The sequence below is a fragment of the Chaetodon auriga genome, chromosome 24, assembly GCF_051107435.1.
Source record: "Chaetodon auriga isolate fChaAug3 chromosome 24, fChaAug3.hap1, whole genome shotgun sequence".
Lineage (NCBI taxonomy): Eukaryota > Metazoa > Chordata > Actinopteri > Chaetodontiformes > Chaetodontidae > Chaetodon > Chaetodon auriga.
In genome coordinates, this window is record NC_135097.1 from 16,761,207 (window position 1) to 16,789,065 (window position 27,859).

The window sequence follows — 27,859 nt, forward strand, 5'->3', positions numbered from 1 at the left end:
ATATATAGATATAGAGATATCGATATCTATAGAGATAGAGATATAGATAAAATTATAGGGAGATCTCTGATCATTATGCCCTGACCAGTAAAGCTGAGACAAATAATTGCTTCTGTTCGGGCAGACAATCTAAATTAGATTACAGTATCTCAAAGCAATCATTGATTTGAAGTGCAAGTACAAATTCTCATTGCCTCCATGCATCTTATTTACTGAATGGTTTAGTTAGTCCCACACTGTGAATGTCATGGATGTGTTATGAGCACTAAGAATACAACCAATTTGAAAAGACACCTGAAGACACACCATTCTGCAGTGTCTGTAAAGGTAAATGTCAGTGATGTATGTTAATTAATTTGATAACATGTAGTTATGTTAATTCCCTTTCAGGACTAAAGTTAGGTAGTAAAGTTCAAAGTTCTTCGTGGATTCAGGCTGTGATTATCTTGCCTTGCTCCATTAAAAAATGTTTCATTTAATGAGCTCATGGTCCACATCTAGTCCTTCAAAAAGATGATTTATCATTTCTTATGATGTATAAACACACACTAACTCATTCAGCAAACATTGAACATAATTTGATTTTAATTTTAGCTCCATGTCAAGTGAATGAAGGTGATGTTTCCAAGATAATGCTCATCTGCCTTAACAATGCACTTTGCACATTTTTAAAATAAAGCTGGCAGTCACCTTTTCTATTTTTCATCTCATGGTGCGGTGGTGCAGGTCAACAAGGACAAACACGCTGCAAAAGCCCAAAACATGTCCATTAACGTGTTCCTCAGAGCCTCAGAAAATCCAAAAGAAGAACAATGGAAATGTGCTGCAAATGAAAAAACGTGCTGCCAAAACAAATACATTGCTGCAAATACAGAAACGATGAAAAGTCTAAAACACAATCTATCACTCTGAAAACAAATGCAAGAGAAAATGCTGCATTTCCGGATAATGCGACGGAAGTTCTTCGAGGGCTTTGGGGGGATGCGCGAAGTGGAACAGCTTAATTTCCATTTGGTGGCACATGCAGCTCTTGTTGTGTCACATAAGCCCTTCACTGACATGTGAAGGACGACCAAGCAGGTCAGAATGACATCTGTCCAACGGTCCTTCCATGTGGACAACTGTCTGCAGAGATTTCCCACTGAAGTGCAGTGCAGAATGTCAGCATCGCTCTCTTCTGGTGGTTTTGAGATCCAACAATGGATCGTTATCCTCCCCTTAGTGGTTCAGCATCTTTCAAAAGAGGTTCAATCAGAGTGCACTAGATTGTGGCTTAGCCAAGATTGCACTGACGCATGGAGAGGGACACTGGGCGTTACATTGACCTATTGAGTACTTAACCTCTGCAATGAGTATAGGATACTGGCCAGATTAGTATGATCCACTCAGTTTCATCATCCCATTCACCTCAAACCAGTCCGGAAAGTGGGAATGGGGATGACCCATACCTTCCTGAAGTCTTTGTAAGAGCTCGAACGTTATGGGAAAAGGAACTTCCACATTTGGGCAAAATCAAACACACAAAGTGTTACACCCACTGAAGATCTTTCAGCAACCAGAGAATTAATGTGTTCTGCAACAAATCTGGAGTACCTTATGGCTCTGTTGGATATGAGAGCGGTGAACTTGATCAGGCAATTTCGTGTCTTTTATCATAGCTTGTTCAGTGGTGGCACTGGGATTACACATCACTATTCCCCATTTAGCATGGTGTGCTGCTCTCCCTAGAGCCTAACGAGCAAGGACGGAGATCCTTAAGTACACTACTCCCTCAGAATGAAGTTTTATTGTTTTGGTTAGCAACCCAGCAGATGGCCAGACTTTCAATACATTCAATACTGAATCACTGGAGTGAAATAGCTATTGTTCAGCACCTTTAGTAAAAAAAAAAAAAAAAGTTATCAGGCCTGAACATAGACACCCCTGTACTTCTCTGATGCTCTTATTTTGCAGAGGACAAACAGGAAGGGGCATGAACCTAAACTGAAGGAGGAGTGCAATATTTCAAATCACCTCAGAGTAAGGGCTTCTGGCCAAAACCCAACACTGAAGCACTACATATCTGCAGATGTATTTTTTGTTCTTTGTTCATTCATTCACGACAAAAACAATCCCTAAACCAAGTTTAGCAGCTGATTTATCTTGTTTGTCTCCATTATCAACTACAGCAGCAGCAAACAGGTCAAATCCAAAGCGATCTTCACTTCGAAGACAGAATAACTGATGTACTGCAACAAGACCATTTTTGCAAGGTATGTCCTTTATGGACTTGCAATGAGTCTGAGTGAAAATATAATAAAAAACATGAAGCTGTGTGCCTGAGGGAGGTTCTTTGTAATTTGTCAGAGTACAGAGTAGTGCTCAACTCAAATTACCTGCCAAGCTCTCATCATACAGACCTAATGTTTTTTTAACAGGTTAAGGCTGCCAAGGCCTTTCGAGACCAGCATGAATATGGGAGATCAGCTGAGGACTCACCAAAGTTACCAAAGACCATGGAGGAACTTGTTAGAGAAGATGAGGACAAAGAAGAAAGAAGGGGAAAGGACAAATATTGTATCAAGGAGGAGAGACAGACAGACAGCAGGACTTATCTGTCTGTTTGTTCAAACAGAGATGATGTGGTGATGATCCCAGAGGCAAACTTGTGCGGTACAAAGACGGATGAAGTTCAAAGAAATGAGGCGCCTCCATCTCTCGTTGAGGAGAAGAGATTCATGGTCTACATATGTGGTGGATACAAAGGTAAGAATGAATGGTTTATACCATTAAAGATACTCTTTTCTGAATAACTGTCAGGTGTTTGTCAAAATCCTATTTTGGGATCACTCATTGTGTTGAAGTCAGTCTTCATGTGATATCAATGGAATACTTCAAATGGTGACATTTTGGGAGATACATCCTTATTTGTGGTGTGGAGTTGCATGAGAAGACTGACCTCTCTCTCATGACTGCATAATAGAAATGAAGCTGGAGCCAGCAGGCAGTTAGCTTAGCTTAACATAAAGGCTAGAAAAAGGGGTTTACAGCTTGACTGGTTGTGTCCAATGGTAACAAAACCTGCCTATCATCGCTTCTTAAGTGCTAATAGTTCTGAACACACACCCCCAACACCAAAGGAAGATGTGACAGTTGTTCTACATGAGTATATATATATGCGTGTGTGTTTTTTTCTCAGACACAGTTGCAGAGAGAGGTGCGCTCATGGAGAATGTTTATCCCAGACTGTATCTGTACTGTAAGCAGAGGGGCTATGACTTCAGGATGGTCGACCTTCGCTTGGGGGTTGGAACACCTGTTTCTGAACGCCACGACACTGTCGAGCTACATGTGGAGACTCTCCGGCAATGTCAGAAAACCCGGGGTCCCAACTTTATTGTAAGAGTTCACCCTGTGGTATTATTTGACTGAATATAATAGTGCAGTTTTTCAACAAAGAGCATCTTTGTATTCAGATGATGAATTCATTTATACGTCTCTGTTCTGTTGGTCAGGTGTTTGTAGGACAGAAGTATGAGGTCCAGAGCCTTCCCTCTACCATCACCAGAGAGGCCTTTGAGGCCATAGTTAGAGCGGTGGAGAGAGACCGGCAGCAGATGTCCAGGAACAAACCCGTGGTGGACTCTCCTGCCTCAGGCTCTCAGTCCAGCATTAGTACAGACAGCAGCTCTGGCAGTTTCATCCAGGATCCCATTCACGGAAATTATCTGAATTTCGTAGATCAGGCTACAAACTCTGGACTGCTGAGCCAGACCTCCTTGGACTCATTTTCAGAAGGAGAGGAGGCCAGACGCAGCCCTGTGGGCAGAAGGAACTGTGGGGATCTGGACAAAGACCTAACATTACTCCAGATGTACTACAAGCTGGATGAGAATTGTCTTCCTCCTGTCTACCGCTTACTGCCCATCAGGTGAAAACAAACTTACTGATGACAGTTTATGGTGTGGCATTAGATCATGACATTAGATCACGACATGTACTCTGTAATATTAATTACAATATTAATTATTAATATCTTTAAAATAATTTCTATAAAATAATTGCAATACCAGACTGAATCTCAACGGCTATTAAATCACCCAGAAACTTTGAGACATTCTCTCTCCCTAGAGGATGCATGCTAATAACTTTATTGATCTCTTTTTAATCAGCACCACCATTCTGTTTCAGACCAAAATGTGTCAAGAGCTATTGAATGGATTGCACTGAAACTTGGTACAGACATTCCTGTTCCCCACAGACAAACCTGTAATAAATTTGATGATCCGCTGAACTTTCATCTTTGCCCCCCAGCGGGACAAAATTTCAGAATAAAGACCTTCAAAATTAGTGATATTCCCATCAGCCTCAGCTGTACTTCATGTTTAATACCAGTGTCAATTAAGATGGTGATAGTGGTAAACGCTATACCTGTTATTGTCATTGTGAGTATGTTAGCATTCTGATTAGCCTTTAGCTCATAGCACTGCTGTGCCAAAGTATACCCTCGCTGAGGCACTAGCATGGCTATGGACGTTTGGTCTTATAACATGGATCTGATCTGATAAACATGAACATAGATTTAAGAACCCCAGTCATTATGTCATGGTCACATTCACAGCTCTCACCATCCTGACATGTTGAGCATGGACAAGGAGCACAGGAGGCAGGCCAGGAAGGACTGGAGCACTACCAGCCACAGACTTCGGGGAATTCTACAACGCACCACAGTTGAGGCACTTGGGCAAGAGGAGGCATCACTGTTACTCAGAACAGGTGGAGATGGAAACATACATTGTTTTATAATGGAGGTTTCTCCTTAATCCTTCTGACCACAGAAACCACTCCACTGTGGTGTTGGGTTAGTTTTCACAGGAGCAGTTAAATCACTTAAATCAAACATAGATGGATTATGGTTAAGACCTTTAAAGAGCAGATACAGATCAGGTCTTCAATCAGATTTATGGGTTTCAACAGAATTACATGAAATTTTTCAAAGTCATGATAATGACTATTGCGATGAATGACAGCTTTATGTTTATCTATTTTTCTATGCTAAGTTCTTGACTGGGAAGTAGAGACAGGTCTGCAGTCTGTCGATGAGGCTCCACCGGAAGAGCACTGCCATTGCTATAAGAGACTGATCCCAGATCTTTACTGCAACCTGAAGAATGAACATGTCGCTCAGTACATCGACCTCCTGAAGGGACGAACTCAGCTTGATCCAGTACTCAATGCAGCACACGAGCAGTTTATGAACCGGCTCCATGAAAAGGTATTTTCAACATAAGGGCAAGCAAACATATGATTGCTGTGGCTATAAACTCGAGTTGATCTCACATTTAGTCATACCTTTTCTTAGAAAAACTGTCCCTTACATTTAAACAAGGACACACAGTGAATCCTAAACTCAACACTAGACAACCACTTTCTTTAAAATATCATTGCAACAAGGATGAGGTTAACTAGTTTCTGCATGAAGTGACTACAGTTAGGTGGTCAGAATCAGATACCTGGTTGAAAATGAAATGCTTTGAACATCCATGTGAAAACACTTACGCACTTTATGTATTATTTGAAGGATATGTACACATCACTTACACATTATTGATATTATTTGTTATTATTATTGCCATATTGATTTTCCCTGTGTCTGCTAAGTAAAATCAATATGGCATTTTTGACAAAAAGCACTTCTTCGACAAATGTATGGGTGAGTCTCCTCTGATTTTGGTGAGATACTTGCACAAACTTTTGCTGCGCTGTTTGAGTAAATGACTTCTTGTTAGTAGATGTTACAGCTAATTTTCTACATACTGCAACGTGCTGTGCCGGAGAGGAATGTCACAAACTCATCAGCTGGGTGATTCTGTCTCTCATCAAACTTACAACCAACCATTTTTGAAAAAACAAAAAAAAAACACATGGTCCTTCCTTCCAGCTGCTGTTACATTTTACAACCAACACTACTCAAGGCTTAGGCCCCATCAAAATGATGTGGGGACACTGATGGGTATCTAGCCTGCAAGGTTACGGTAGCGATGCAGTTCTTCCCAGATGGATTTTTTGGTTGCTTTATAGATTTAGTTCTTTTGTCTTTCATTTCCTATGTCTTATGTCGACATCATGAAGCTGCGTCACACCAACATCTACGAGCGAAATGTGGGATGGGGACAGAAAGGCTTGAGCCCCAAGCACCATCGGTCACACCAGTTCTACACTGACCAAATCTCCTCCCACTTTCAACGGACTGTTATCAACTCCCTCAACAAGTACAACATATACACTTCTTAACTACTAAATGTCTCTGTGTATTAGTCAACTACATATGCATTATGTGCTTTTTCTTTTCCAGAGCAATGAAGGTCACCAAAACTGAAGGTCCGTTTGACACTGTGAGGAGAGGAGCTGTCAGAGTGCAGATACAGGAGGAAATACAGCGTCACATCAACTATGGACTCCATCTGTGAGTTGGTCATTGCCTTTCTTGTCTACTACTGGTCTGTACAGCTAAATATCCACCACGCTCTTAATATTTTGTAAGGTGTCTTTGTTTTGCTTCCAATCCCTCACATAGTGGTTTTAAAAGTCAGGTTATTTTAAAGGTCCTCAAAACATTTTTCAGTCAGTTTCTTACTGAGTGATACATTAGCACACAATAATCTGTCTTTCTGTTTTTGTCTGTGCTCTCCCCACTAGATTGAAGTCAGTCTTAATAAATAATAGCAAAAGATGTTTCTTTGAAAACTTTGACTGTTGCTTATTTATTCGTGAATATTTAATGTTATAGTAAAGTACTTTAACAAACAATTTTAAGGCCTGGTCACACCAGAAAGTGGCCCACTGAGATTTGCCTCTATTCCTCAGGTGGAAGGGCTGCACTTTGAGGCACACATTCTTAGATGATGTGCAGAAGGCACTGCAGCAGTCAAGAACCAGACCCATCCTCCTGCTGGGACCACCAGGCTGGGGAAAGAGCACCACCATCGCTGCAGTAGCACAGCTAGCACCCTCTTGGCTGCCTGGGTGAGATGCTAGTTGAGCAGATCACATGGTATCAATTAAGTATTTTGGTCTGTAGTGTTCAATATAAGGATTTGCAGGCACAGAAATCTAAAATAAACATTTGACAGATATAGATAATATACATTCAAGTGCAAATAAAATCAAACAAATGAATCATCTGAGTATGATTGATTGAACCATTCCTTTTTTTTATGCCTCATTGGTTCAGAGCTGTGAAGACGTTGGTGCACTTCATTGGCTTCACTGGTGAGAGCAGGAATATTCGTCTCAACCTGCAGAGTCTTTGTGTCCAGCTGGCTGAAACCTATTGTCCTCACACACAGCTGTCAGAGGTGCTGGCCCATCTCAAATAAACACAGCTTCATCATATTTTACCAAACTGAGCAAGATTTTGGAAGGTATACATGTTGATTCTACGTCTAAAAGGATGTTTGGCTCTTCCAGGGCCTTCCTCAGCTGATAAGTGAGTTCCACTCTTTGTTGGCCCTGGTCAAAGCAGAGAGGCCCCTAGTGGTCCTGCTGGACGGGTTAGATGAACTGTCAGACGAACATGGTGCAGACCTCTCCTGGATCTCAACCCCGCTACCTCCAAATGTCCATCTCATCTTATCTGCAACCACTGACTCGCCCTGCACTCACACTCTACAGGTTAGTAGAGCTGAAATGAAGTAGATGAAATTTTAGATTTCACTTTGGCAACAGGAAAGAGGATACAGCAAAGAAACATAAAAAGGGAACAAATAGGAAATGCACAACATTAGTTTATGTATTAATATATATACACAATCAGCAGCTTCATGATGAGAATCTGTTGCTTCAAATGTGAGTTTCAGGTATGTGCACAGAATAATGGCAGTAGGTCAGAGGAAACGAATAGTATGTGAAAGGTCAAAAGGCAAAGGTGTTCTGAATGGCCATACGTGAAGGCAGTGTAAAATTGTTCAAATGGTGATAAACAGAACTTATGGCTGAGCTTACAAGAAGCATTGGGACATGTGTATCTGTACACAAATACAAATGTACAAATGGAAATTTGTGGTTAGCTGTGGTTACTATGCCTAGCTTTCCAGTGTCTTGTCTGTACATTGAGGTTACTAGGTTTGGAACCATTGTTCCTGTGTAGAGTCCTGTATTTGTTGGGCTTACGCCTGAGAATATGTTTTGGACCCAAAGATGCAGACCAGAGACAGAGATTAGACTAAGGTGGGTCATGTCTTTGCTATCCTAGGAAAAAATAATTGCAGCACACTACTAAATGGTCAGAGGGGATTTATAAGTGGATATACGCAATGCCGACTGAAAAATACGTGGGTATACGCCATATACCTGCATATACCCTCCACTATACCACTGACTTCAGTATTTGCGGATTCCTTTCTGTGAGCTTTCTGTGCTCTTGTTAGTGATGGATGTGGAGAAGGCAGCTGAACCAGCTAATTAGAAATGTCCACGTACACATTTTTTACATATTGTTTATTTAAATGATACTTGCAGCACTATTAGATACTCATAAATAAATATGTGATTTACAGTATAGATTACACAGACTTTTCTCTCTCTCTCACAGTCAGCCCATCCCACAGTCCTGTCCCTCCCTCCACTCAGTCTAGATGACATCACAGCTGCATTAGAGAGCAAGCTGTGGACTGACCAGCGGTGTCTGCAGGAGCAGCAGTGGCAGCTGCTGGTCCAGGCCTGTCTGTCCTGTCCCTGCCCTCTGTACCTGGAAGCAGCCTACTCTGAGAGCATGCTCTGGACCTCCTATTCCCCCCAGGCCAGACTCAGCCTTCCATCTAGCCTGGAGGGCCTTTACCTTGGCATGCTGGCTCGCCTGGAGAGAGAGCTGGGGAGGCAACTGGTGAGACGGGCTGCATCTCTGATATCCATCTCACGTTGGGGTGTCACTGAACAGGTGGGGAAAGCTACATTTAACTACAACCTGCATATACACATTATCACTAATTACGTTCCACAACACAGCATATGTTTTTAGATTGATTTGCTACCTTACGAGCAGCCACTGGTTCAGCATCCCTTTAGTGCACAATGAAAATCAACTTATAGATATTTCAGCCTTTTTTGAGATATGTAATTTATTACAGTCAACATTTATAGCTTTCAGGCTGATAATGGATGCAGGTAAAATCTGTACCAGTGATAATATGCAGGCCATCCTGGCTTGTACTCCTGTCTTGGTCCCATGCTATGATCAAGAATTGCTATATGCTGTACCTTGCCTGCATTGTTATGCAGATGACCCAAAGATGACCCAAACCCAGGCTAACTGCCATATGTACATATGTACATATGTGTCCAGTCTTTATGATAAAGTAGGCTAATAATGTCCAACTTCCAACCCTGCAGACATAAGATTGATACCTTCTCATCTCAAGCTCAGAAGGACAGTGTCATGTCCAAAAGTCTGATTCAAGTCATGTTTGTTCCCATCATCAGGAGTTACTGGACCTGCTGGCCCAAGATGGGGAAGTACTCCAGGAAGTGACCTCATGTCAGTCTTCTTCTAGCCACCCCAGGGTGCCTTATGTCTTGTGGGCGCGACTGAAACGTGACCTCGGTTGTCACCTAACTGAAGTCACTACAGATGGGACATGGGTGTACCGCTGGACGCATTCTAAGCTGAGCCATGTTTGCATAAACCGCTATTTAAAAACAGAAGACTCTCGCAAGGCTGTGCATGCAGACTACGCTGACTACTATAGAGAGAAGTCACAACACACACACATATTTCAGCCTCTGGCATGGATACTGGATGAGAGAGACTGTGGTGAGGGTAAGACTAAAAGTTACAGATTCAACCTGAGGAAGCTTCATGGGTTGCCCTACCACTTGGTCCACTCAGGCCAAATCCTGCTCTTCCTGTCTGAATGCATTTTCAACTACGAGTTCCTGCTCCATAAGGCCTGGGGTCTGTCTGTCCTGGACATTGAGGAGGACCTGAACAAGGCTGTGCTACCAGACAAGTAGGTCCTATGATAGGACAGACAGAAGGCTTTTTATAACGTTAATGATATATGTGTGTATATATATATATATATTTAGTAGAAGAGAACAACAATGAAGAATACATTTTTTGTTCTTACATGGTTGTCCTAAGCAAGAGGATCCTCATTTTGAGTCTTGGCTTTGGTTCTGTTTCATGTCTTTGATTGCCACGGTTTTTCGTCTAGTTTCCAATGTCCAAAGGCATCTAGATCCAATGATCAGAAGAATTTACATCATATGCTGCATCAGAATCTTCAAAAATGATGTCCCTTATTTTCAGCAAACTACTGCAGGAGCATAACAGATGTCGTGTACTTCTGAGATTAACTATAATCCAGCATTATACCTCAGTCTGTCCATTCTCCCACTGCATGCGGTCATCCTTCTGTTAGTTTGTTTGTGTAAGTACGCTCTATCTCTCTAGGGGGTTGGTGGATGTGGAGGTGCTGTCAGCTGCTCTGGAAATGTCCAGAGCAGTACTGTTGCAGGACCCCTGTCAGCTGGCCTCTCAACTTGTGGGTCGACTGGGACAAATGATTATTGAGGACCGCCCTGTTGCTAAAGGTATACTTTGACACAATCCTCCTTTAAATTATGCATGTTAGCATTTATTCACAGTATCTATCGTATATCATAAAATGTACAGTATAACAGTGTAACATACTGTAGCCATTCACACAAACATTAAAAAGGTACCAAGTGTTATACAAAAAGAAATAAAATATGAAAATGCATCAATTAAAGGTAGATTGAAATACAGACTAAATGCAGTAAGATATAATAAAATAAAATGAATGCAATAAATGAACAGAGAAGAAACCGCAAGACCTATTATAATAATTTCTGATTCATCAGAATTTAATTGCAGAAATTTTGAGATGGCCAGTTCAGCTTCTGTAAGGGTGCATAGATTTGCTCAGATGCATGGGTGGTCCTGTTAAAATCAAAGGTAGATCTGGTAGTCAGTGGCATAGAACTGGACACTAATTGACCTGAGGTAGTGTGTAGATAGAGAATAGTAGGCCCAAGGACTGAGCCCTGAGGTACCACGAGTCAAGAGGGTTCAGGAGGATTTACAGATGTCTATGGCCATATAAAGGTCCTGGTATGGGGAGTTAGTCTGTGAAATCGGCAGTGAAACCTGCTTTAGGATACGTTAAAGATTGGCTATCCATTAAGAATTCTATATTTCTAAAGGTCCAGCTACACCAGAATTTCAAACAGTACATCATTTGTGTCAAATACACCTTTGGTAAACTTTCTGTAAACTGTGGTCACACCAAAAGGTGACACAGCATTCAGGAGTCTTCATGAAATACATGGTGCTAGAAGTTCGGTGACAGTGAATACTTGCTGGGCTCCTCGGCCAACTGTTGTAGCGGGTGAGCTAACCATTAACACACTAGCAGGCAGGGAACATGCTAGCATTAGAAAGTCTCAGTATAGTTAAATTCAGAATTTCACCCCATGAGTCTGCTAATGGCACCAGGGGAATGATGAATTTGTGTATTTTTGGTATTTTGGCATGAAGATAGTCAAGTTAAAGATAGTCAACAACTTGGCAGCAACTTTTTTTTCTAAAGGTTTTTGTTTCAGCCCTCAGTAGCTCTACAGAGTATAATGTGCCACATTATATGAATATTTCCTGATCTCTAAGCCATGTGTCCCAGGTGACCTGCTGACATTCAGCTATCTCCATGCTCTACTGGCTCAGTGTACTCACTCCTCCCTGCCTGTGTTGCTGCCCTCCTCCACCTTTTTGCTGCCCCCAGGAAGCCTCCAACCCATCCTGCTGGCTGGTAACATGTTACAGATATACAGCTTTGCCTTTGCATTTTCATTTTTGGTGGTTTTCGGGGGAGTTTTTCAAGGGTCTATGGTTAGAGCGTGTCATACCCTTTCACACCTACAGATTGAGGCAAATGTGTGATTTGTGATGCTGGGCTATAATAAATTATATTTACCTGACCTTACTTGATGAATACACTCAGTACTTAAGGTATATTCTTGTTCACTCTACACCTACTTTAGCTAAAGTACAACATAATGTTGCTACATTTTTGATGTGCATGTAAGTAAATGTAGCTGCTTATTATAAACATATAATGAAGTATTCAAATCAAGTGATGGTGTGTTTACTAACCAGGTCACCTGAACAATGTGATTGCACTGGGAGGGGGCCAGAGTGGCCCTTTGTGTGTGACTAGTGAATCAGATGGAAGCTTGAGGTTTTGGGATCTGCATCAGAGGCGGATCATCAGGAGCCTGGACCCAGTTGGGGGACTTGTGGGAGATTCAGTCACCCTGGGTCTGGATGATAAGATGCTTATAGTCTGCATGGGACAAAGTCTACAGGTTGGACAAGATTTTGCTTCACTACTTGGTTTCATTGAAGAGGAACTATAGTGTTCCTGCCTTATCACATTAAAGAAGCTTGTAACCACATTGTAATTACAAACTATAGTAATAACATTTTAAAAATAACAGGCTAGCGTTTAGGATCCAAACATCGAGACCATTTTGATATGTAGCACTCTAGGAAAAGAAAAAAACATCTTTGTAATGTATAAAATACTGAGAGTTTAGTTGTTAGATGAAATGTGCTGATGTATAACTTGCGACTCTGTTTCAGGTGAGAGAGGTTGAATCTGGGCGAGTTGTGTATTCAGAGAGTGATTCAGTGGACATTCCCATAGTCACCACGACTTGTAAAGGACAGCTGCTGGTGGTCTTCTATGATGGAAGTCATCTAGTCAAGGTAATGACACCTAGAGCTGTACACTACCTGCTCAGCACCACACAGCAGACAGACACAACCCACGACTAGCTGGTGAACATAGTGGAGCATTTAGCAGCTAAAGAGCCAGATATTTAGTTTGGTTTGGACAAAACTCATGTGTGTCTTGCGTGTGTTTGTTAGGTTTTTGACCTGGCCTCCTCCTGCTCTCTGCTGCACTGTGTTAACATTCAACTGGAGCATGAGGCAATCCACAAAGATCACTCCATTATGCTGTCCAACAACTCCATCCGTGACTACGTACTGTTTGCCTACAGGTAAGACAGAATCAGGTTTGACCAGCTCAGGACATCCGGTCATTATATGATGCGATATGCTGAGTAATATGAAGGTGACCTCTGATGATATTCTGCACCTGGAACTTGACACCATGCTCAAATTAACCTAGCAAAAAGCTAATTAGAATAAACAGTTTCTTCCTGTCTACATGTTTGTCGACAGTGGAGGAGGTGGCACAACTGCTTGCTGTCTGAAAGCACCTCAGGACTGAAAAACAGTTTTACAATGTACCAATGACAGTGAGAACACCGTCCACAGAAATTCTGATGAGTCAAAATGTAACTGTGACGGTTGTGTGTCCCATCCTGCCAGCGCCTCCATCTTACGCAGATGTCAGCTTGGTTTTGCTACTACCTCCTGTGCCAGAATAAGATCAGAACAATGCCCCCCTTTCCGTGTTTGCTCTTTTTAAAACACGGTGATGCGAAATAGGGGTGCAACGTTCCTGCCTTGAACAAGCTGTGTAAAAGGAGCTTCTGACAAACGATGGTGATCTCAGCAGCATCACATTCACAATGCATGAGCCACAAGTGTCACCACGAGTGACCTTGTTTTTAAATAAACACATAGATCACATATCTGTTAACATGCTGTGAAATCAGGCCACCATAGTAACCAGACAGATTTCACCACTGGGTTTGGAAACAGCTGTAAATTATTAAGACAGGCCACCACTCATGTGCCTCACCAGTATAATGTAGCACAGTGGTGATGCCTTCATGCCTTTGCTCCTGTGACATAGATGAATGATACTGAAGCTAATGGCCAGCTGATAACAAGATCATACAAGTTTTCTTCATTCTTTTACCATCTAATTAAAACTGCATCAAAAGCACTGGCATGGATGCTTTCAGAGTAATTAGCACAGAAGCCATTCCTTCACACCTGACCTGAAGAGGTATCAGATAAACAACAAACCAGGTCACTGTTGGTGGTAACATGAGACAAGAGGGATGGTAATAATATGGAACCCCTCAGCATTAGCTCATTTACACATTTCTCACAAATGACTTGCAATGTCCCACTGATTTTTTTATTTTTATTAAAGGGGTCTCCTCCCTGAGGTGATCTACAGGTGTTTTTCATCCTGGATCTCAACTTTGTGTTCGCAATCATGTAGAGATTCAAGGTCTGGTAAAGCATGTATATTGGGCCAAGCAGTGCAAGCCTCTCAAAGCTTTCAAAATAAACTTCAATTTTACATAAATCATTTGAAATTCTTGTCTCTAGGACTAGAAGTTGCTCCTGAGTTACATATTGTAGCTAAATGCATCCACCTCTGGGGCAACTTGCCTTGCTGTGTACAGTGTAGTAATTCTCACCATATTTTGTTCTGCATTTACACAAGGAAAAAAAAAAGCTGAAATATACCCAAAAGCACAATTTTTGATCCAAAAGTCAGCACAGGGGTTCAACACAACACAAGACAACTACCAAACTTCAGAGCACAGGGTTGGAGCCTGTTATCACTCAGATGTTGGGTCATTTGAATAAACTCAGAGGTTTTACTCCTGTAACCTTGGTCTGGTATGACCAGTATCTTAAGTATCTTAAGGTGGTTCATACTAGCTAATGTTTGCAAACATTAGGTAGATATTGCTGTATAACTGACATTACTGAATAAGTTCACTGACTTTACAACTCTGCTCTACTTGTTACACTACATTACAGCATTTAACATTAACCTGTTATTCCTTAAATTGTGTGTTCAAATGTACTTCCGATTTATGCTGTAAAAAAAATATGGACCTTTAAATAAGCCAGGAAGAGTAAATTAGACAATAAATCCAGATAAATCATTCTATCTGCCATAATAGTGTGCTGTCAATTGCTAGTCTGCTTTAGAGTGTATCATTTGGAGTAGGAACATTTGATACCTCTCTGTGTTTGAGGTCTGGTGGTGAGGCAGCAGTATTCAGCACCAGGGGAGGCACTGTGATGTCTGTCCTATCTGCTCAGCAAGGTGCTGCCTCTATACAAGCTGTGGAGATGACTGAAGACTACCTGCTGCTCTTCTGCAGGTACACACACAGCAAACACACCGCAGGGTAAATGCAGGTACAACTCCTGTATTTGTTATAAAATCCAACAGCTTTCTGTGAATTTGTTTGTGTCTGCATTGTGTCTTGTACAGAGTACAAAAAGGCACATATTTGTCGAAAAATGCTGTATATCAGAGGAGAAGTTGATGTTTCTGAAATACATGGGAGCATGGGGTGCAGGGTACTGAAAGGCTTGCAACTCTATCCAAATACCGTCTGAGGGGTAAAATGCTAAGCAGGATAAAAGCAAAACTTGAACCCTGTGAGACCTGTGATACCTCCTTTGAGATGTGTTGATGTCTCTTGACTTCATTCTGACAATCAGTGACACCTCATCACATCATCATCCTCTTACAACCCTCAATTTGTACTTTGTGTCAGATATCCATACAAGAGGGGCGGTGAAATCATTCACATCGAGCTCTTCAGCACTGTCTCCTTCCTCTACGTGCGGTCTGTACTGGGCTGCAGCCAGGACTGTATTTCCCAGATCACTGTTAACCAGGCAGGGACTCACGTTGTGGCCTTTTGCCCGTCCCCTCGTACTGGCATCACTGAGCTGGTCACCTGGAACCTGGAGACAGAGGACCACAAGCACATCACTCGTTACCCCGGAGTACTGACGAAAGGTTAGTGTTTACGGCAGCGGTCAAAGTGTGGCATGCAGATACCCAGAGGGGTTTTAGGGCAGCATGAAGTCCTTCCCCCAATCGGAATTTGTCCAATCAAAGAGAAGGTGCTTCTGTCTGAAGTCAAAGGCTAATTGTTCCAAAAATAACAATGACTTTTGAGTTTGAAATCTGCCACCATTATCACTGCATCACTGGCTCATGTGAAAAGGCAGAGCTGTTTTTGGGAGCATTGAAACAATGAGCAGATATTACACCTTTATTTTCCTCAGTCACTGCATTCAGCAATGATGCTGGAACTGCTACTTAGTGGGTGCTAGATGCTTTGACCCCATTGCCTACACTGAGAGTGGGGCCACAGTGTAGCTGCTAATTTCCCGTGGGACATCACAGCTGGATGTGGTCAGAAGTGCACCAGGCCTGAACCTTTCAGACTATAGAGGTCAGTGCAGCTTTGTTTTTCCTCCAAAGGTCCTGACATTTTCCTTTCCCTTCAGGCCTGTGCTTTGATCTGCGCTTCTGCGTGGGGGTCTGCCATGGAGAGAAGTACCTTCGCCTGTGGGATTTGACCTCCAGGATCAGTGACCAGACTCTTACCTATAACATTCATAAGCTCCGAAGTGACGGCACAGAGGAGGTCATCCCTATGGGGAAAACCCAGAGGTACATATTGACACCACTGACAGTCGCCGCTTTGTGTTTTCATTTCATGAAGCTTCTGGTCCACTATGATGATGGCTTCCTTCTATCTGCAATGCATTTTTGAGTAACCTATAGCCAATCAAGAGTACTAGAACTACAGGTGAAGGGAATAGTGAATGGCCACTGGCCCACATTTATTGTAAGTCACAGATCACTGTGTCAGAGTCTTAATCATTTCACAATGAATGGAACTCTAACACTAATAGCACTAACAAGGATAGCTGCACAAATGTGCGTTTGTTTGTGTGTGTGTCAGCATGGCGAAATGTCATCCTGGAGACACCTACTGTAGTAAGAAGTACGACTGAGGTGATTTTCAGATCTTTGGCAGGTGTTTATATGTCTGTCTGTGGACAGATTTTGTCAACATGATTGCATCACAACTGTGTAAGTTTCACTCACGAAACTTTCCAGGTGTATAGCTGAGATCAAAATGAAGGCCGAATTTGAAGCTGGTTGTGGTCTGTCTCTTGAGTACTGAGTGCTTCTGTAAAAATATTAGTAATGACCACTGAGTACTCATGGGTTGGAACCTGTTTTATACAGTCTTGTTAGGCTAGGCCTTTATTTGGAAGCGGTTGGACTCAAAATACAGACCGGAGACAAGAGTAAAAAAAAAAAAAAAGAACAAGTTTATTAACAAAGTGAGAAACAAAAGGTGCACTCATAAGGAATGGAAAAAAACTAACAAAAGGCACACTCGAATGAGTGGAACAATCAACCAAAATACCACAAGGGAGGTTGAGGCTGAACAAAGGCTGGACATGGCTGTAGGCACTGAAAAGAAAGAAGCACATGCGAGTGGCAAAAGGAAAAAGCCTCTTCAAAAAATGTGCAAAAATACTGAGAGAGCAACTGGCAACCAACTGGAGATACTCACTAGGCACGGACTCTGGAAACTCATGGAAGAGCTCAGGATAATCCGGCAACAAACCAAGCTGAGCGTCTTCCTTATATACTGAGCCCTAATCAGGCTCATGCGCTCCAGGTGCGCTGCTGGAGAGATGGAGCCAGCTGGGTGCAGGGAAACACCCAGCTGAGACAGACAGGTGACGAGACAGACAGACACATAACACCAGGGGAAAAGGATAAAAAGAGAACACTAGGAACAGTAGGAACAGACAGGTTAGCGGATCCTAACAAGTCTGGTTGGAATGTCAGCATGTTGACAGGCGTGACAGTTAGCCTGATCTCATCGCTCGTCATAATGATGATGGTTATCATTAGAATTATCGTCATTAGTATCCTGGGTCTGGATGGAATTTACTGCCGACTCATACACCTGTCTGTTTCAAATGCTACTTTTTCAGAGCTTTGGTGGAAGCTTCACTTTTGCAGTAACCAATAGAAACAGTGATAGACTGTTTTTTTAAGTAGTTTGCTTACCACCTTATCTACAAACATAACCACAGCCAATCACAACAAAATTGCATGAAATTCAGTCAACATGGGGAAAAACATTGATTTACAATAAAGTGACAAGTATCCACATCTTTAAATATCATTAAACTTTATCTGCATTGTGTAAAGACTTTAAATAAACATACTCCATTAACGAACTTATGAATTGTGATTATCACTGCATATTAAGTTCGCGCTCTGCTGTGCACACTGTTAATTATGCTATGACAACAGCTATTAACTATATTTTAGTCGTATAGAAAATATTAATAAGTGTATCACTTATTCATGGGTTAATAGTTTGTTCATCATGAGACAAAAACCGCCAAAATTTCATATTTCTATCACTTCTTATTCTACTTTAGTTGCCTGATTATGCTGAATATATTCGACCTGAATATCACTTTTTCCTGCCTTAACAACCGGCTTCCTTTTTCCTGGTATTACCATTTCATTGCTACCCTGGTGTGTGATGATGTTGCATGTGATTGGCATGTAATTAAGAACTGACTCGGGCTAAGTTGAACTTGCTTTGTGATACATGCCAAGGTCTCTACTGACTGCATTAGAAAAGAAATCAAAAATAGTAATAGGTTACAATGGATGCCATTATATATCCCAAAGTCACTAGACTGTATTGACGACCTAACACAGCCTTTGTAATTCTTAGCTTTTGTTACCTCTGTTACAAAAGGATGAGGCCAAAATGCAATGACCAGTTAAATTATGATGCTGTTGTTGTAATTCCAAGGTGAAATGCAGGAAACATTATCACAATATTCAGTCAGGATGCCATGAGACTAAATAATTTAATTATGCTCTGCTCCAAGTCTGACCTCAGACCTGCTGCATGCGCTTGGCATCAATGGGGAACGTGAATTTTCTGCTTTCTCACAGGAATTTTCCAACCTGAGGAGAATGAAATATTTCTTCTGCATTGAACTGTGCAGTACTGATATCAGGATCAGCACTTTCCAGCAAAACTGACACTTGATGTGCCATACAGTCCACATTTGTGGCGTTGTCCTCCTTTGCTGGACTCTGGCTCCCTCTGCTGGCAGGTATGCTGTGTGCCGCTCCATCAGAGCTGGGACGGTGTATGTGTGGAACTTGACCAGACGGCGGTTCATCTGCCGACCTGTCAGAGTGGAGCACGGCCTCTACAGCAGCGCTGATGTGGTGCTCGCCCGTGACTTCAAACTTTACATCTTGACAAATAAAGGCACAGCCCACAACATGGACACCCCCTCATATGGTTTCCAGGTCAGACTCTCTTTGATGTTAATTCTGTTATATTCATCTACTAATATTAAGTACATGTGTTCAGTAGGTTCTGAGCTACTGAACCACACCTCCTGTCAGAGTAACACTGATACGTCACGTCTGACCTCCAGACCCTTCTGGTGTATGATTTGATTAAGAGGAGCTATGTGAGGAGACTGACTGGGATCACAGTTATTCCCTGTCCTCAGCATGAGTACCGTCTTCTGGAGGATGGGCAGACTCTTCTGGGCCTATCAGAGAACAGGTGAGAGTTCATGTGAGACATACAGGGAGCGTGGAAAGTCTTGTGGCCCTTCAAAAACCCATTTCAGCCAAACCTCAGTTAAATTTGCGTCTGTTCTGTGTTTCTGTAGAGATCATCTGATCCTTTGGGATCTGCACTCTGGCTCTGTCAAACATAAGGTCAAACCATCCCACAGAGAGTCGCTTATGAGCAGCAGCACTGTCCTGGACCTGCAGCCTGATCTGACACCGCACAGAGAGGCAACGTGTGAGCTGCCTGATCCTCCCTCTGTAAACAGATATTTATCATCATCGTGACGATGGAAAAATCTGACTCTTTAACGCTCACATTTTATTGTGGGATATCAATTTATAGAGTGCAGAATCAGTATCTACATCAGCCCCTAGATCACTTTAATAGTAAGCATTTAGTGCCATGATAATATCCCTTCCATTAGTGAACTGTGGGGATATAAAAATCATCAACCCATTCTTTAATTCGAAGAACTAAATAATGGATGCTCTGCTGCTATAAAAGCTTCTTGCAGAATCAGTCACTAATATCTGGTTAGATGATAGCACAGGTCTGGATGGGTCACATTCTGCCTGTCGTGCTATCTGAGTTTGAGTGTTCTTGCTCTGTCACAGTGATGCCTTGGGACATTCGGACCGAGAGCCAGTCTGCAAAGAAGAGGAGGCTGGCGAGGGAGGCACAGAGGGAAAAAGAGGCGATGAGAAGGCTGGACAGAGAGAAATACAACTGCATAGACCAATACCTCCTCAGTGGAGATGAACAAGTATCTAAACTCTTATCTGCAGAGAATATTGCCATGTTGTTAGGCTGGTAAAGGGGCATTGTCTGTTTGTATTATTCCACACACTTGAAAAGGAGTGTGAAACTGTTTTTTAAGACATTTCTGCCTTTGACACCAACAGTAGAAAGATGACAGGAAATGCAGGAAGGGAGAGAGAGAGAGAGATGGCGACCAACATAATATTTCTGGACACTTTACTGTTGAGATGATTGAAAATGAACCTAGAACCTAGATCGATCAGTGTGATGGACGTTATGTGGTGTCAATGCCGCCTCAACCAGCATGTGGTTTCTACTACTTAGTCACTTCAGATTTAGATTTGGAGATTGTTGTCTTTATAACATCAAGTAGTTGTTCCACTCCTTTGTTTTGTAGGTGGTGGTGTGCTCCTATTTTGCCCACCACCTCAATGTCTTCAGCATGGTTTCGCAGGAACACCTCTACACTCTGGAGGATAAAACATCTCTGCTGAGCCTCCACACTTCAGCTGTTACCTACACTGGCAGCCACCTGGTGCTGACCAACTACAACCAAGAGCAGAGGAGCCCTTGTATCACCCTGTGGGACCTGCACAAAGGAGCAGTGGGTTGTCACCATTGGTTTCAGTTTGCTTGAACTTCAACTGTTCTGTTTTAAATTAATGGATGACCAATTTGTGATGGCCTTGTGGATGATTTGAGATCTCATATTGACTGCATGTTATGTGTTGCACAAATTCTTTTAGGTGAGGAAAAGACTGAGGAATGAGGCTGGAGTTTGCTGCGTTGCTATCACAGACAGTGCAGACAGAGTTGTCTTTGGGGTCACAGGAAGCAACAGGTACAGTACGTGTGACCTTAAGTCCTTGAATTGTATTACAATTAGTCATTTGGCAGATGCTTTTATCCAAAGCGATGTACATATGAATTCACAGCCCAAGGGGCAGCATCGGGGGCAGTTTTGTAGCATCAGTATCTGGGCAGTATCTTTGGGTTCAGCCCAAGGATACTTCAGCATGTGGACTGGCGAGGTCAGGGATCGAACCGCCATCCTCCTAATTGGCAGCCGACCGCTCAACCTCCTGAGCCACAGCAAAGACTTAATGGCCTCCATCTCCCCGCAACTGAACAGATGAGACTGAGCCTTGGACCACTGACGACTCAAAACATTTGTACACACAAATTTGATTCTAACCTGTACAAATGAGGAACTCCTGTAAGATTTACCTCTGATTCATCCTTTACAAGTAAGATAAGACAACTCAGTGATCAGACAGTCACACACCGACACAGAAAAATCCTCAACATGGTTTGTGATCTACGCCATGAAATAACAAGTAAAACACATTTGACATCAGAAAAACACCATATAAAACCATAACTGTTGCATTGAACTGTGCCTTGCTCCATCTACTCCAGCATTGACATGGCATGTGTGAAAACACGCAAGATGACAATGTTCCTGCATGTAGCTGCATGTGTGAATAGTGAAAATCGTTAGAGGTGCCCGGAAGGTTACCTCAGTCACCTCAGAGAACAATGTGTGAAAGAGGCTCATGGTTGATGAAATTTGTCATTGAACAGGTTGTTGTGCATAGCTTTGAGGTCGTCTTTGCTGCACACCTCAGTGTGTTTGTGTGTAGATTGTCAGGCACATCAGGTGGTTCCACATAAAAAGGCGAAGCAAATATGCTCAGTTCCTTTTGTTTGCTTTCCATGTCCTTAAAGCTCTCACCAAATGCCTGAGGGAATTTTCACACTCCTTAACGTATTCAGATGTCATAGCAGGAGCAGGGAAATGCAACAGGGTTTCCTCTTTCCAGCTGCACTTGCCACTGCTTTAATTTTGCTTCAAATGGTTTCACATTTTGAAAGCTTATTTTCAAATCCCAGTGTTGACAGGTATGCAAATCACACAGATGCCTGATATCACTAACTGTTCACGTTAGGGTTTTTCCGTCATTTCCATGAATTCTTAGAGACGAACTGACACTTAAGAACAATTTTACATTGTCAAGTTTGAGCAGCTCAGCAGCTGCAACAAGGCTCTCCTTCACCCACTCTCCTTCTGAATGAGGTCTCAGCTTCTTCTCTGTAGTGAAGATGGATTTTGCACCACTGAACTCTCAAATGTGTTTTCATCTTTGGAATGAGGGATTCATGCACTGCACCTCTGCGACATGATCCCTCTCTCTGTGATTGACTCTTGTTACTGACACAGTCTGATCACGTCCTGCGTTGACATTCTCAGTCACCTGAGGAAGACTTGCTCTTCTGTTCTTTCTGACACATCGCACTAATGCACAAGCATCACGGCCATCAAATGTGCGCTGTTGACCACAGTGTCCGACCCTATTGACTAATGTTTTCTTTCCCATAGATTTAAATGCAGATGTCAGAAACAGTGAGTTGAGTGGTCTCTGCAGCTGAAGCTCCTGCCATCTGTGCCCCAACAATGACCCCTCTTTCAAAGGCACTTAGATCTTTTCCTCTTGCCATCTTGATACAAAATAAGGATAAACTGGGCCCACTCAACATTTATACATGCCACAGAGCATGGATGGATGTTAAGTGCTTAATTGCACCATGCAGAGCACCTGTGTGTGGAAGCGTCTGCATTCATTATGTTTCTCCATTCCTTTATTCAGGTTTTTCCTTTAATTTGTCACCTGTCTGTATTTTGCTCGTTCAGTTACAGGGGCAACACCTGTTCATGTCACCATGTGTAAAAGAGCTATTGACAGTATTAACATGCATATTGATTTATTTATTTATTTAACTGTGTGCTCTTTGGAACAGCTGTCTGGATGAAAGGTCTCCGACAGGACTCACACAACCTGGAATCATCATCACTTCGGTGATGATGGTCTGACATCTGATATCATACACATCAGGCTCCAACATCATCGGATATAAATCCTATTTATTTTCAGGCAATTTGCACCGAATTTGGTAGCTGTTACATCTTTTATTTTGCAGTTTTGAGATTTGAGAGTGGCTGTATTTTCAGCTCTTTCTTATTTTTGAAGCGTAAAGTGAAGTATAAAATTCAGCCCCACTCCCCACCCCAGTAATGTTATGCTGTCCCTCGCGTGCCCTGTATTTCGTTCCACTTCTTCAAAGCGTTCTAATATATCAGAGGATCATCCAGCTCCACTTTGCATGCTACTGTAGTTCTTCACGGGGACATTGTGCTCAGCAGCAACATTTACTCAGATAATGAATTCCACACAACAGCTGATATGTGTTCACAGCTGCTGCAGGGGAAACAGAGGTCGACTGCAGTGTGAAGCTGCTGTGCTGCTTGCAAAACTGAAATATCTGAACGAAGATCAAACGTGGAGAATGTTTTGAGCATAAAACCATTCTTGACCGTGAAAGCAATATTTTAAAAAGTAAAAACAATGTTAACTGAAAGCCCATTTACTACCGTAGCTTTATCTGGAGCATTTTGACTGCGTCTAACAGTCTCAGAGGCTCACGTAACCAAGATTCTATCACGGTCAGGTGGTGGCAGCTGACATACCTTCAGGACAAGTATGCAAACTGTGGACTGTGAGATGCATTTGAAAGCTCTAGAAAAGGCTAGTAAGTGGACTATTTGTTGTTGTTTGTTGTTAAACTGGAAGACGAGTTTACTGAAAAATTATTGATTGACAATGAAACCTATGAGCTTATATCAAATACTGTACATACAAAGATGTCAGCTGTTGTGCGGCAATGACTGGTAATTTGATAAATTGATTTTTATTTACTAAAATGGTAAAAGCTTCAAGGCGGTTCCATAGACTGTGTAATAAAAAGTGGATGGAACCACTGTGTCACCCAATAGTTTGTGGACTACCATTTTGAATCCTCGACTTGTTAGCATCTGGTTCTTTGTTGAAAGCCCAAGAACAGTCCGAAGCAATCTTCAGTTCACAGTCAAAGTATTTATTAAGGTCACATATAAAGTAATACAGCGCTGGTCTCAGAATGTCAGAGCTCCCTGAGGATCTCCGCCAGAATGAGCCCCGTTGTCAGACAAAAGTTCACATTTATCATGTTGGGTTTGACCAAACCCAGTACAATAATCAGATATACGTTACAGAATATAATTGGTCAGTTCCCAAGGCCTGGGCATACCATATCTTTGTTCTGGACATGTGTTAAACAACCTGTATGAATGTGTGCTGTGTGAACGTCGGATCTAAATGCAATGGACATCACAAACAGAAAAGAGGAGACAAGACTGTCCATAACCAGAGTGCCGACTGCCTTTTGTTATGAGAAGTGGCTCTTACCAGCCATATTATCCTTACGACTTTAGGTTATGAAGGACATTCATGTAGGTTAAAGATCAGAGCATGATAACACATGAGATGACCTTACAGGGCCTGATCATTACAGACTGGCTGTTGCTCTCTTTTTTGAGACCCAGAAGCCCCGTTCACTTGTTATACTCTCTATTGGTGAATAAGGCCTGCAGTTCATTCTCCTCCAGGCCCTCCATTGGGTTAATCCCACCCTGCGGTCACCTTTCACGCTCTGTCACTTTTCACACCACAGTCCAAACACCTACTGTTGTCTGAGATGCTAATCACGCTAATCATGTTGGCACTGCAGCAGTTTGCCAATGAGATAAACCCAATAGTGAATTCTGTACTCAGTTTTAATTGTTTGCATGTGGAAATGCTGTCTTGTTTCTAAAAATTAGTGTAGTCCATGTTTGCTCTGACAGGCTGAAAGTCTGGGATACCATCAACAGAAGCTACAGGAGCATCTGTGGCTATGGGAACCTGACAATAGAAGTCTCCAGTAAGCTGTACGTGACGGAGGGAGGAAGCAAAGCGATTCTGCTGTCAGGTAGGAAACAGGACTAAGAGTTATCAATAGCTCCTTTAAAGCAATTTAAAGATTTATGTGAACTACCTGTGACTGAAGTGTGTGTTTGTCTTCACACTCTGGTGCTAAAACCAACTGTTTCCTCAAGGCTCTTTCACATTAAGATGCCATATTACAGCAGGTGAGTATCAGTGCCGTCCCAGCCATTTACGGACTGTTATGATTTTGCTCTATTTGAAACGGATCAAATTAAAGGGTTGATTGAGCCATATTTTTGAAGAAAGAAAACATCAGCCTGATATATACAGCTATTTTAATTTAATGAAGCTGCCAGCAGGCCATTTATGATTTATGTGCTGTTATGCGTTATTATATTTGTAATTGGTCACATTAAAGGGTTGATTGACCCACATTTTTAAGAACAAATCATGGAGAAAGCTTGAGTAAATTCCAAGTTTATTGTAATTTGGGTGAACTGAGTCGTTCATGCTAAAGTAATTACAAAGAGGTTTTAATCAGTTTTTCTCTGATTCTTATTCCTGGCAGCATAAAGAGGTCTGTGAATGAAAAGAATTGCTTCTGTATATAGCAATTTTCATTGTTACTGGCAGAGTCCGCCTCTCCTGGAGGGGATTCAAATTGCCATTATTTCAGATTCTTTTTTTAATGATTGTGGTCTAAATTGCAAGTATTTTCTAGAAATTCAACTCCAGGCCCATTTGCAGTCTACATAGTTTTAAACAAGGCACTGGTTGTTCTTGTGCCAAGAATAACGGCAAATTAATCATGTGTCTGCATGAACAGAATCAGATGAGATAACACGGTGGCCTGTGTGTTCAGACAAACACTTCAGAGCTTCAGAGCCTTGAGGCTGATCAGCCTAAAATGATGATATGATGTGCTGAAGTTTGAACAGGAAATTGATATTGATGTGAGGTGATCGCCTAAATCATTTGTGCAACTCACAGAATCAGCTGTAATTAGCTACAGCTGATGACAGCTGTTATTAAAGCTGCTTAAATCAACGGTGGCCAACTAAAACTTAAAGGCCTGCACACCCACAGAGGTGTTTGGAGTTATTCTGCCTGATTAGAACTATCCTCAGAATGAAGATGGGCAGAGGTTTATTGAGGACCGTGTGACCAACACCGGATCACACTGTGTTGCAGCAGAAGTTGAGCCTGGTTCAACTTCTTTACAGGACAACCCTGCACTTCTGTGCCTGAGCCCCCTGTGTTGGCACCCCCGCTGTGCTGCTGCACTGGTCTCATTCAAATGAATGAGAGGCCTGTGTTTTTCCATGCAGAGATAAAGCTGGTCTAACCACGGCCCTGGAGTCCTTTTATGTTCTCTCGCCGGCTGAGCCAGTTGACTTCCTGCTGACTTGCCACATGAATGGCATGAAAATAATTTATTGATATGCCTCTTTGAAATGTTTTCAGTTTTTTTTTTTGGAACCAAAGGCTTAATTTCTGAAAATACAAGGAGATATTTTAGAGTTTCAAAGTTGAACACCCAAAGCTAAAACAGTAGCACACTCACACAGATCTTCAGGACAATATTGATTCATCTCAGTTTTATCAATTTATTTTGGCCACGTCAACAAACACGCTGACCTGCTCGGACATTTTGTCCCCTTGGCCTTCATCAGGTCCCAAAGTCATGTATATGGCACCTTAGGGAGTTAATTACAATGTGACCTTTCCTCCATACTCTGATGAAGACCGCTAGACTGCAACGTTGGTGAAATTGAGATTAATCAACTTTGTCCTGAAGATCTGAGTGGATACTATGAGGGTGCATCCTTCAAAGAGTCAACTAGTTATTTTAGAGTGTCTATGAAAAAAAAAAAAAAAAAAAAAAAAACTTAGCTTTTCACAGCTCTTCCTTAGAAAAAGCCTTTTCGTGCCAGTGGATGTCACATGACTTGCAATTCCAGCTGTAACCACTGTGTCTAAAATCACCAGCGCTACTCCTGGGGAACATTTCAGTTTAAAGGAACTCTGGGACCAGTATTGTTAAAACAGACTTGCTGTTACCATCAGTGACCAGGTGCTGCCTAATCATCTAGAACTGAAACCTTAAGAATTACAGCACATCACCACTAAAAATCTACTAAAAATCAGCCTAAGAACAAAAGTATGCACATTAGGAAACATCTTCACTGTCATATCACACACAGCAGAATGTGTCCATGTGACTGTTTCTGTTGCTGTAATAATCCAGGACAGTTGAGCCTGTGGGACCTGGAGGCATGCAGCGTCCTGTCGGTGCTATCTCTGGATGCACATGTCCGCTGTCTGAGACTGCTTCGTGGGCGAGACACCTGCGTCCTGCTCGGTCTCAGCCACAGCCCGGCCCTCGTCAGCGTCAGGCCAACATCCAGGACTGGCAGCTCAGCGAGTCCAGTCTCTGCAGATGGAGACCTGTTTGGAGAGTCCAGCAGTAGTGAAGAGGAGGAGGAGGACTCGTAGGGAACACTCAGTGTTGTCCTGCTCAGGTGATGGACAGACATCAGAATGTGAAGTAGACTACATGACAAAACTAAATAAAAATATATTCCCTGTTGTGCTGATAAACACCATTAAACTGATATGTTTGTGTAATAGCCTATGAGCGTTTCTGTATTACATTTTATATGTTACCCAATCATTTCTGTTATTATTATTTATGTTCTTAAGATACATTAACATGAAAAGTTGCTGTTTAAGGTGACAGAGATGTCCTAAATATTAAACCTGGATGTGAAAAATTTTATCACGTCCATTTAAGTTAATGAACGTCAGCAAATGTTCAAGTTCTCATGTGCATGACACTGATTGATTGGATCTGAGGGACAATACTCATAATTAGCTCCAACATGATCCACTGGCTACAG

The 27,859-nt window shown here is 42.1% G+C and overlaps 1 protein-coding gene across 1 annotated transcript; it reads left to right on the forward strand.

Annotated features, from left to right (window-relative positions):
* Positions 1-1,805: 1,805 nt before the first annotated feature.
* LOC143317485 (uncharacterized) lies at positions 1,806-27,503 on the forward strand. The gene is made up of 30 exons (XM_076725637.1): positions 1,806-2,019; positions 2,169-2,252; positions 2,418-2,745; positions 3,179-3,378; positions 3,495-3,910; positions 4,601-4,755; positions 5,040-5,254; positions 6,112-6,251; positions 6,335-6,445; positions 6,847-7,005; positions 7,214-7,337; positions 7,450-7,653; positions 8,573-8,917; positions 9,460-9,986; positions 10,433-10,572; positions 11,679-11,807; positions 12,155-12,363; positions 12,641-12,766; positions 12,929-13,062; positions 14,977-15,105; positions 15,508-15,755; positions 16,253-16,418; positions 18,920-19,121; positions 19,253-19,386; positions 19,496-19,632; positions 20,013-20,161; positions 20,555-20,761; positions 20,904-20,998; positions 24,878-25,002; positions 27,208-27,503. The coding sequence occupies exons 3-30, from the start codon at positions 2,496-2,498 to the stop codon at positions 27,453-27,455; spliced, it is 5,424 nt and encodes a 1,807-aa protein (XP_076581752.1). The 5' UTR covers positions 1,806-2,019; positions 2,169-2,252; positions 2,418-2,495; the 3' UTR covers positions 27,456-27,503.
* The last annotated feature ends 356 nt before the right edge of the window (positions 27,504-27,859 follow it).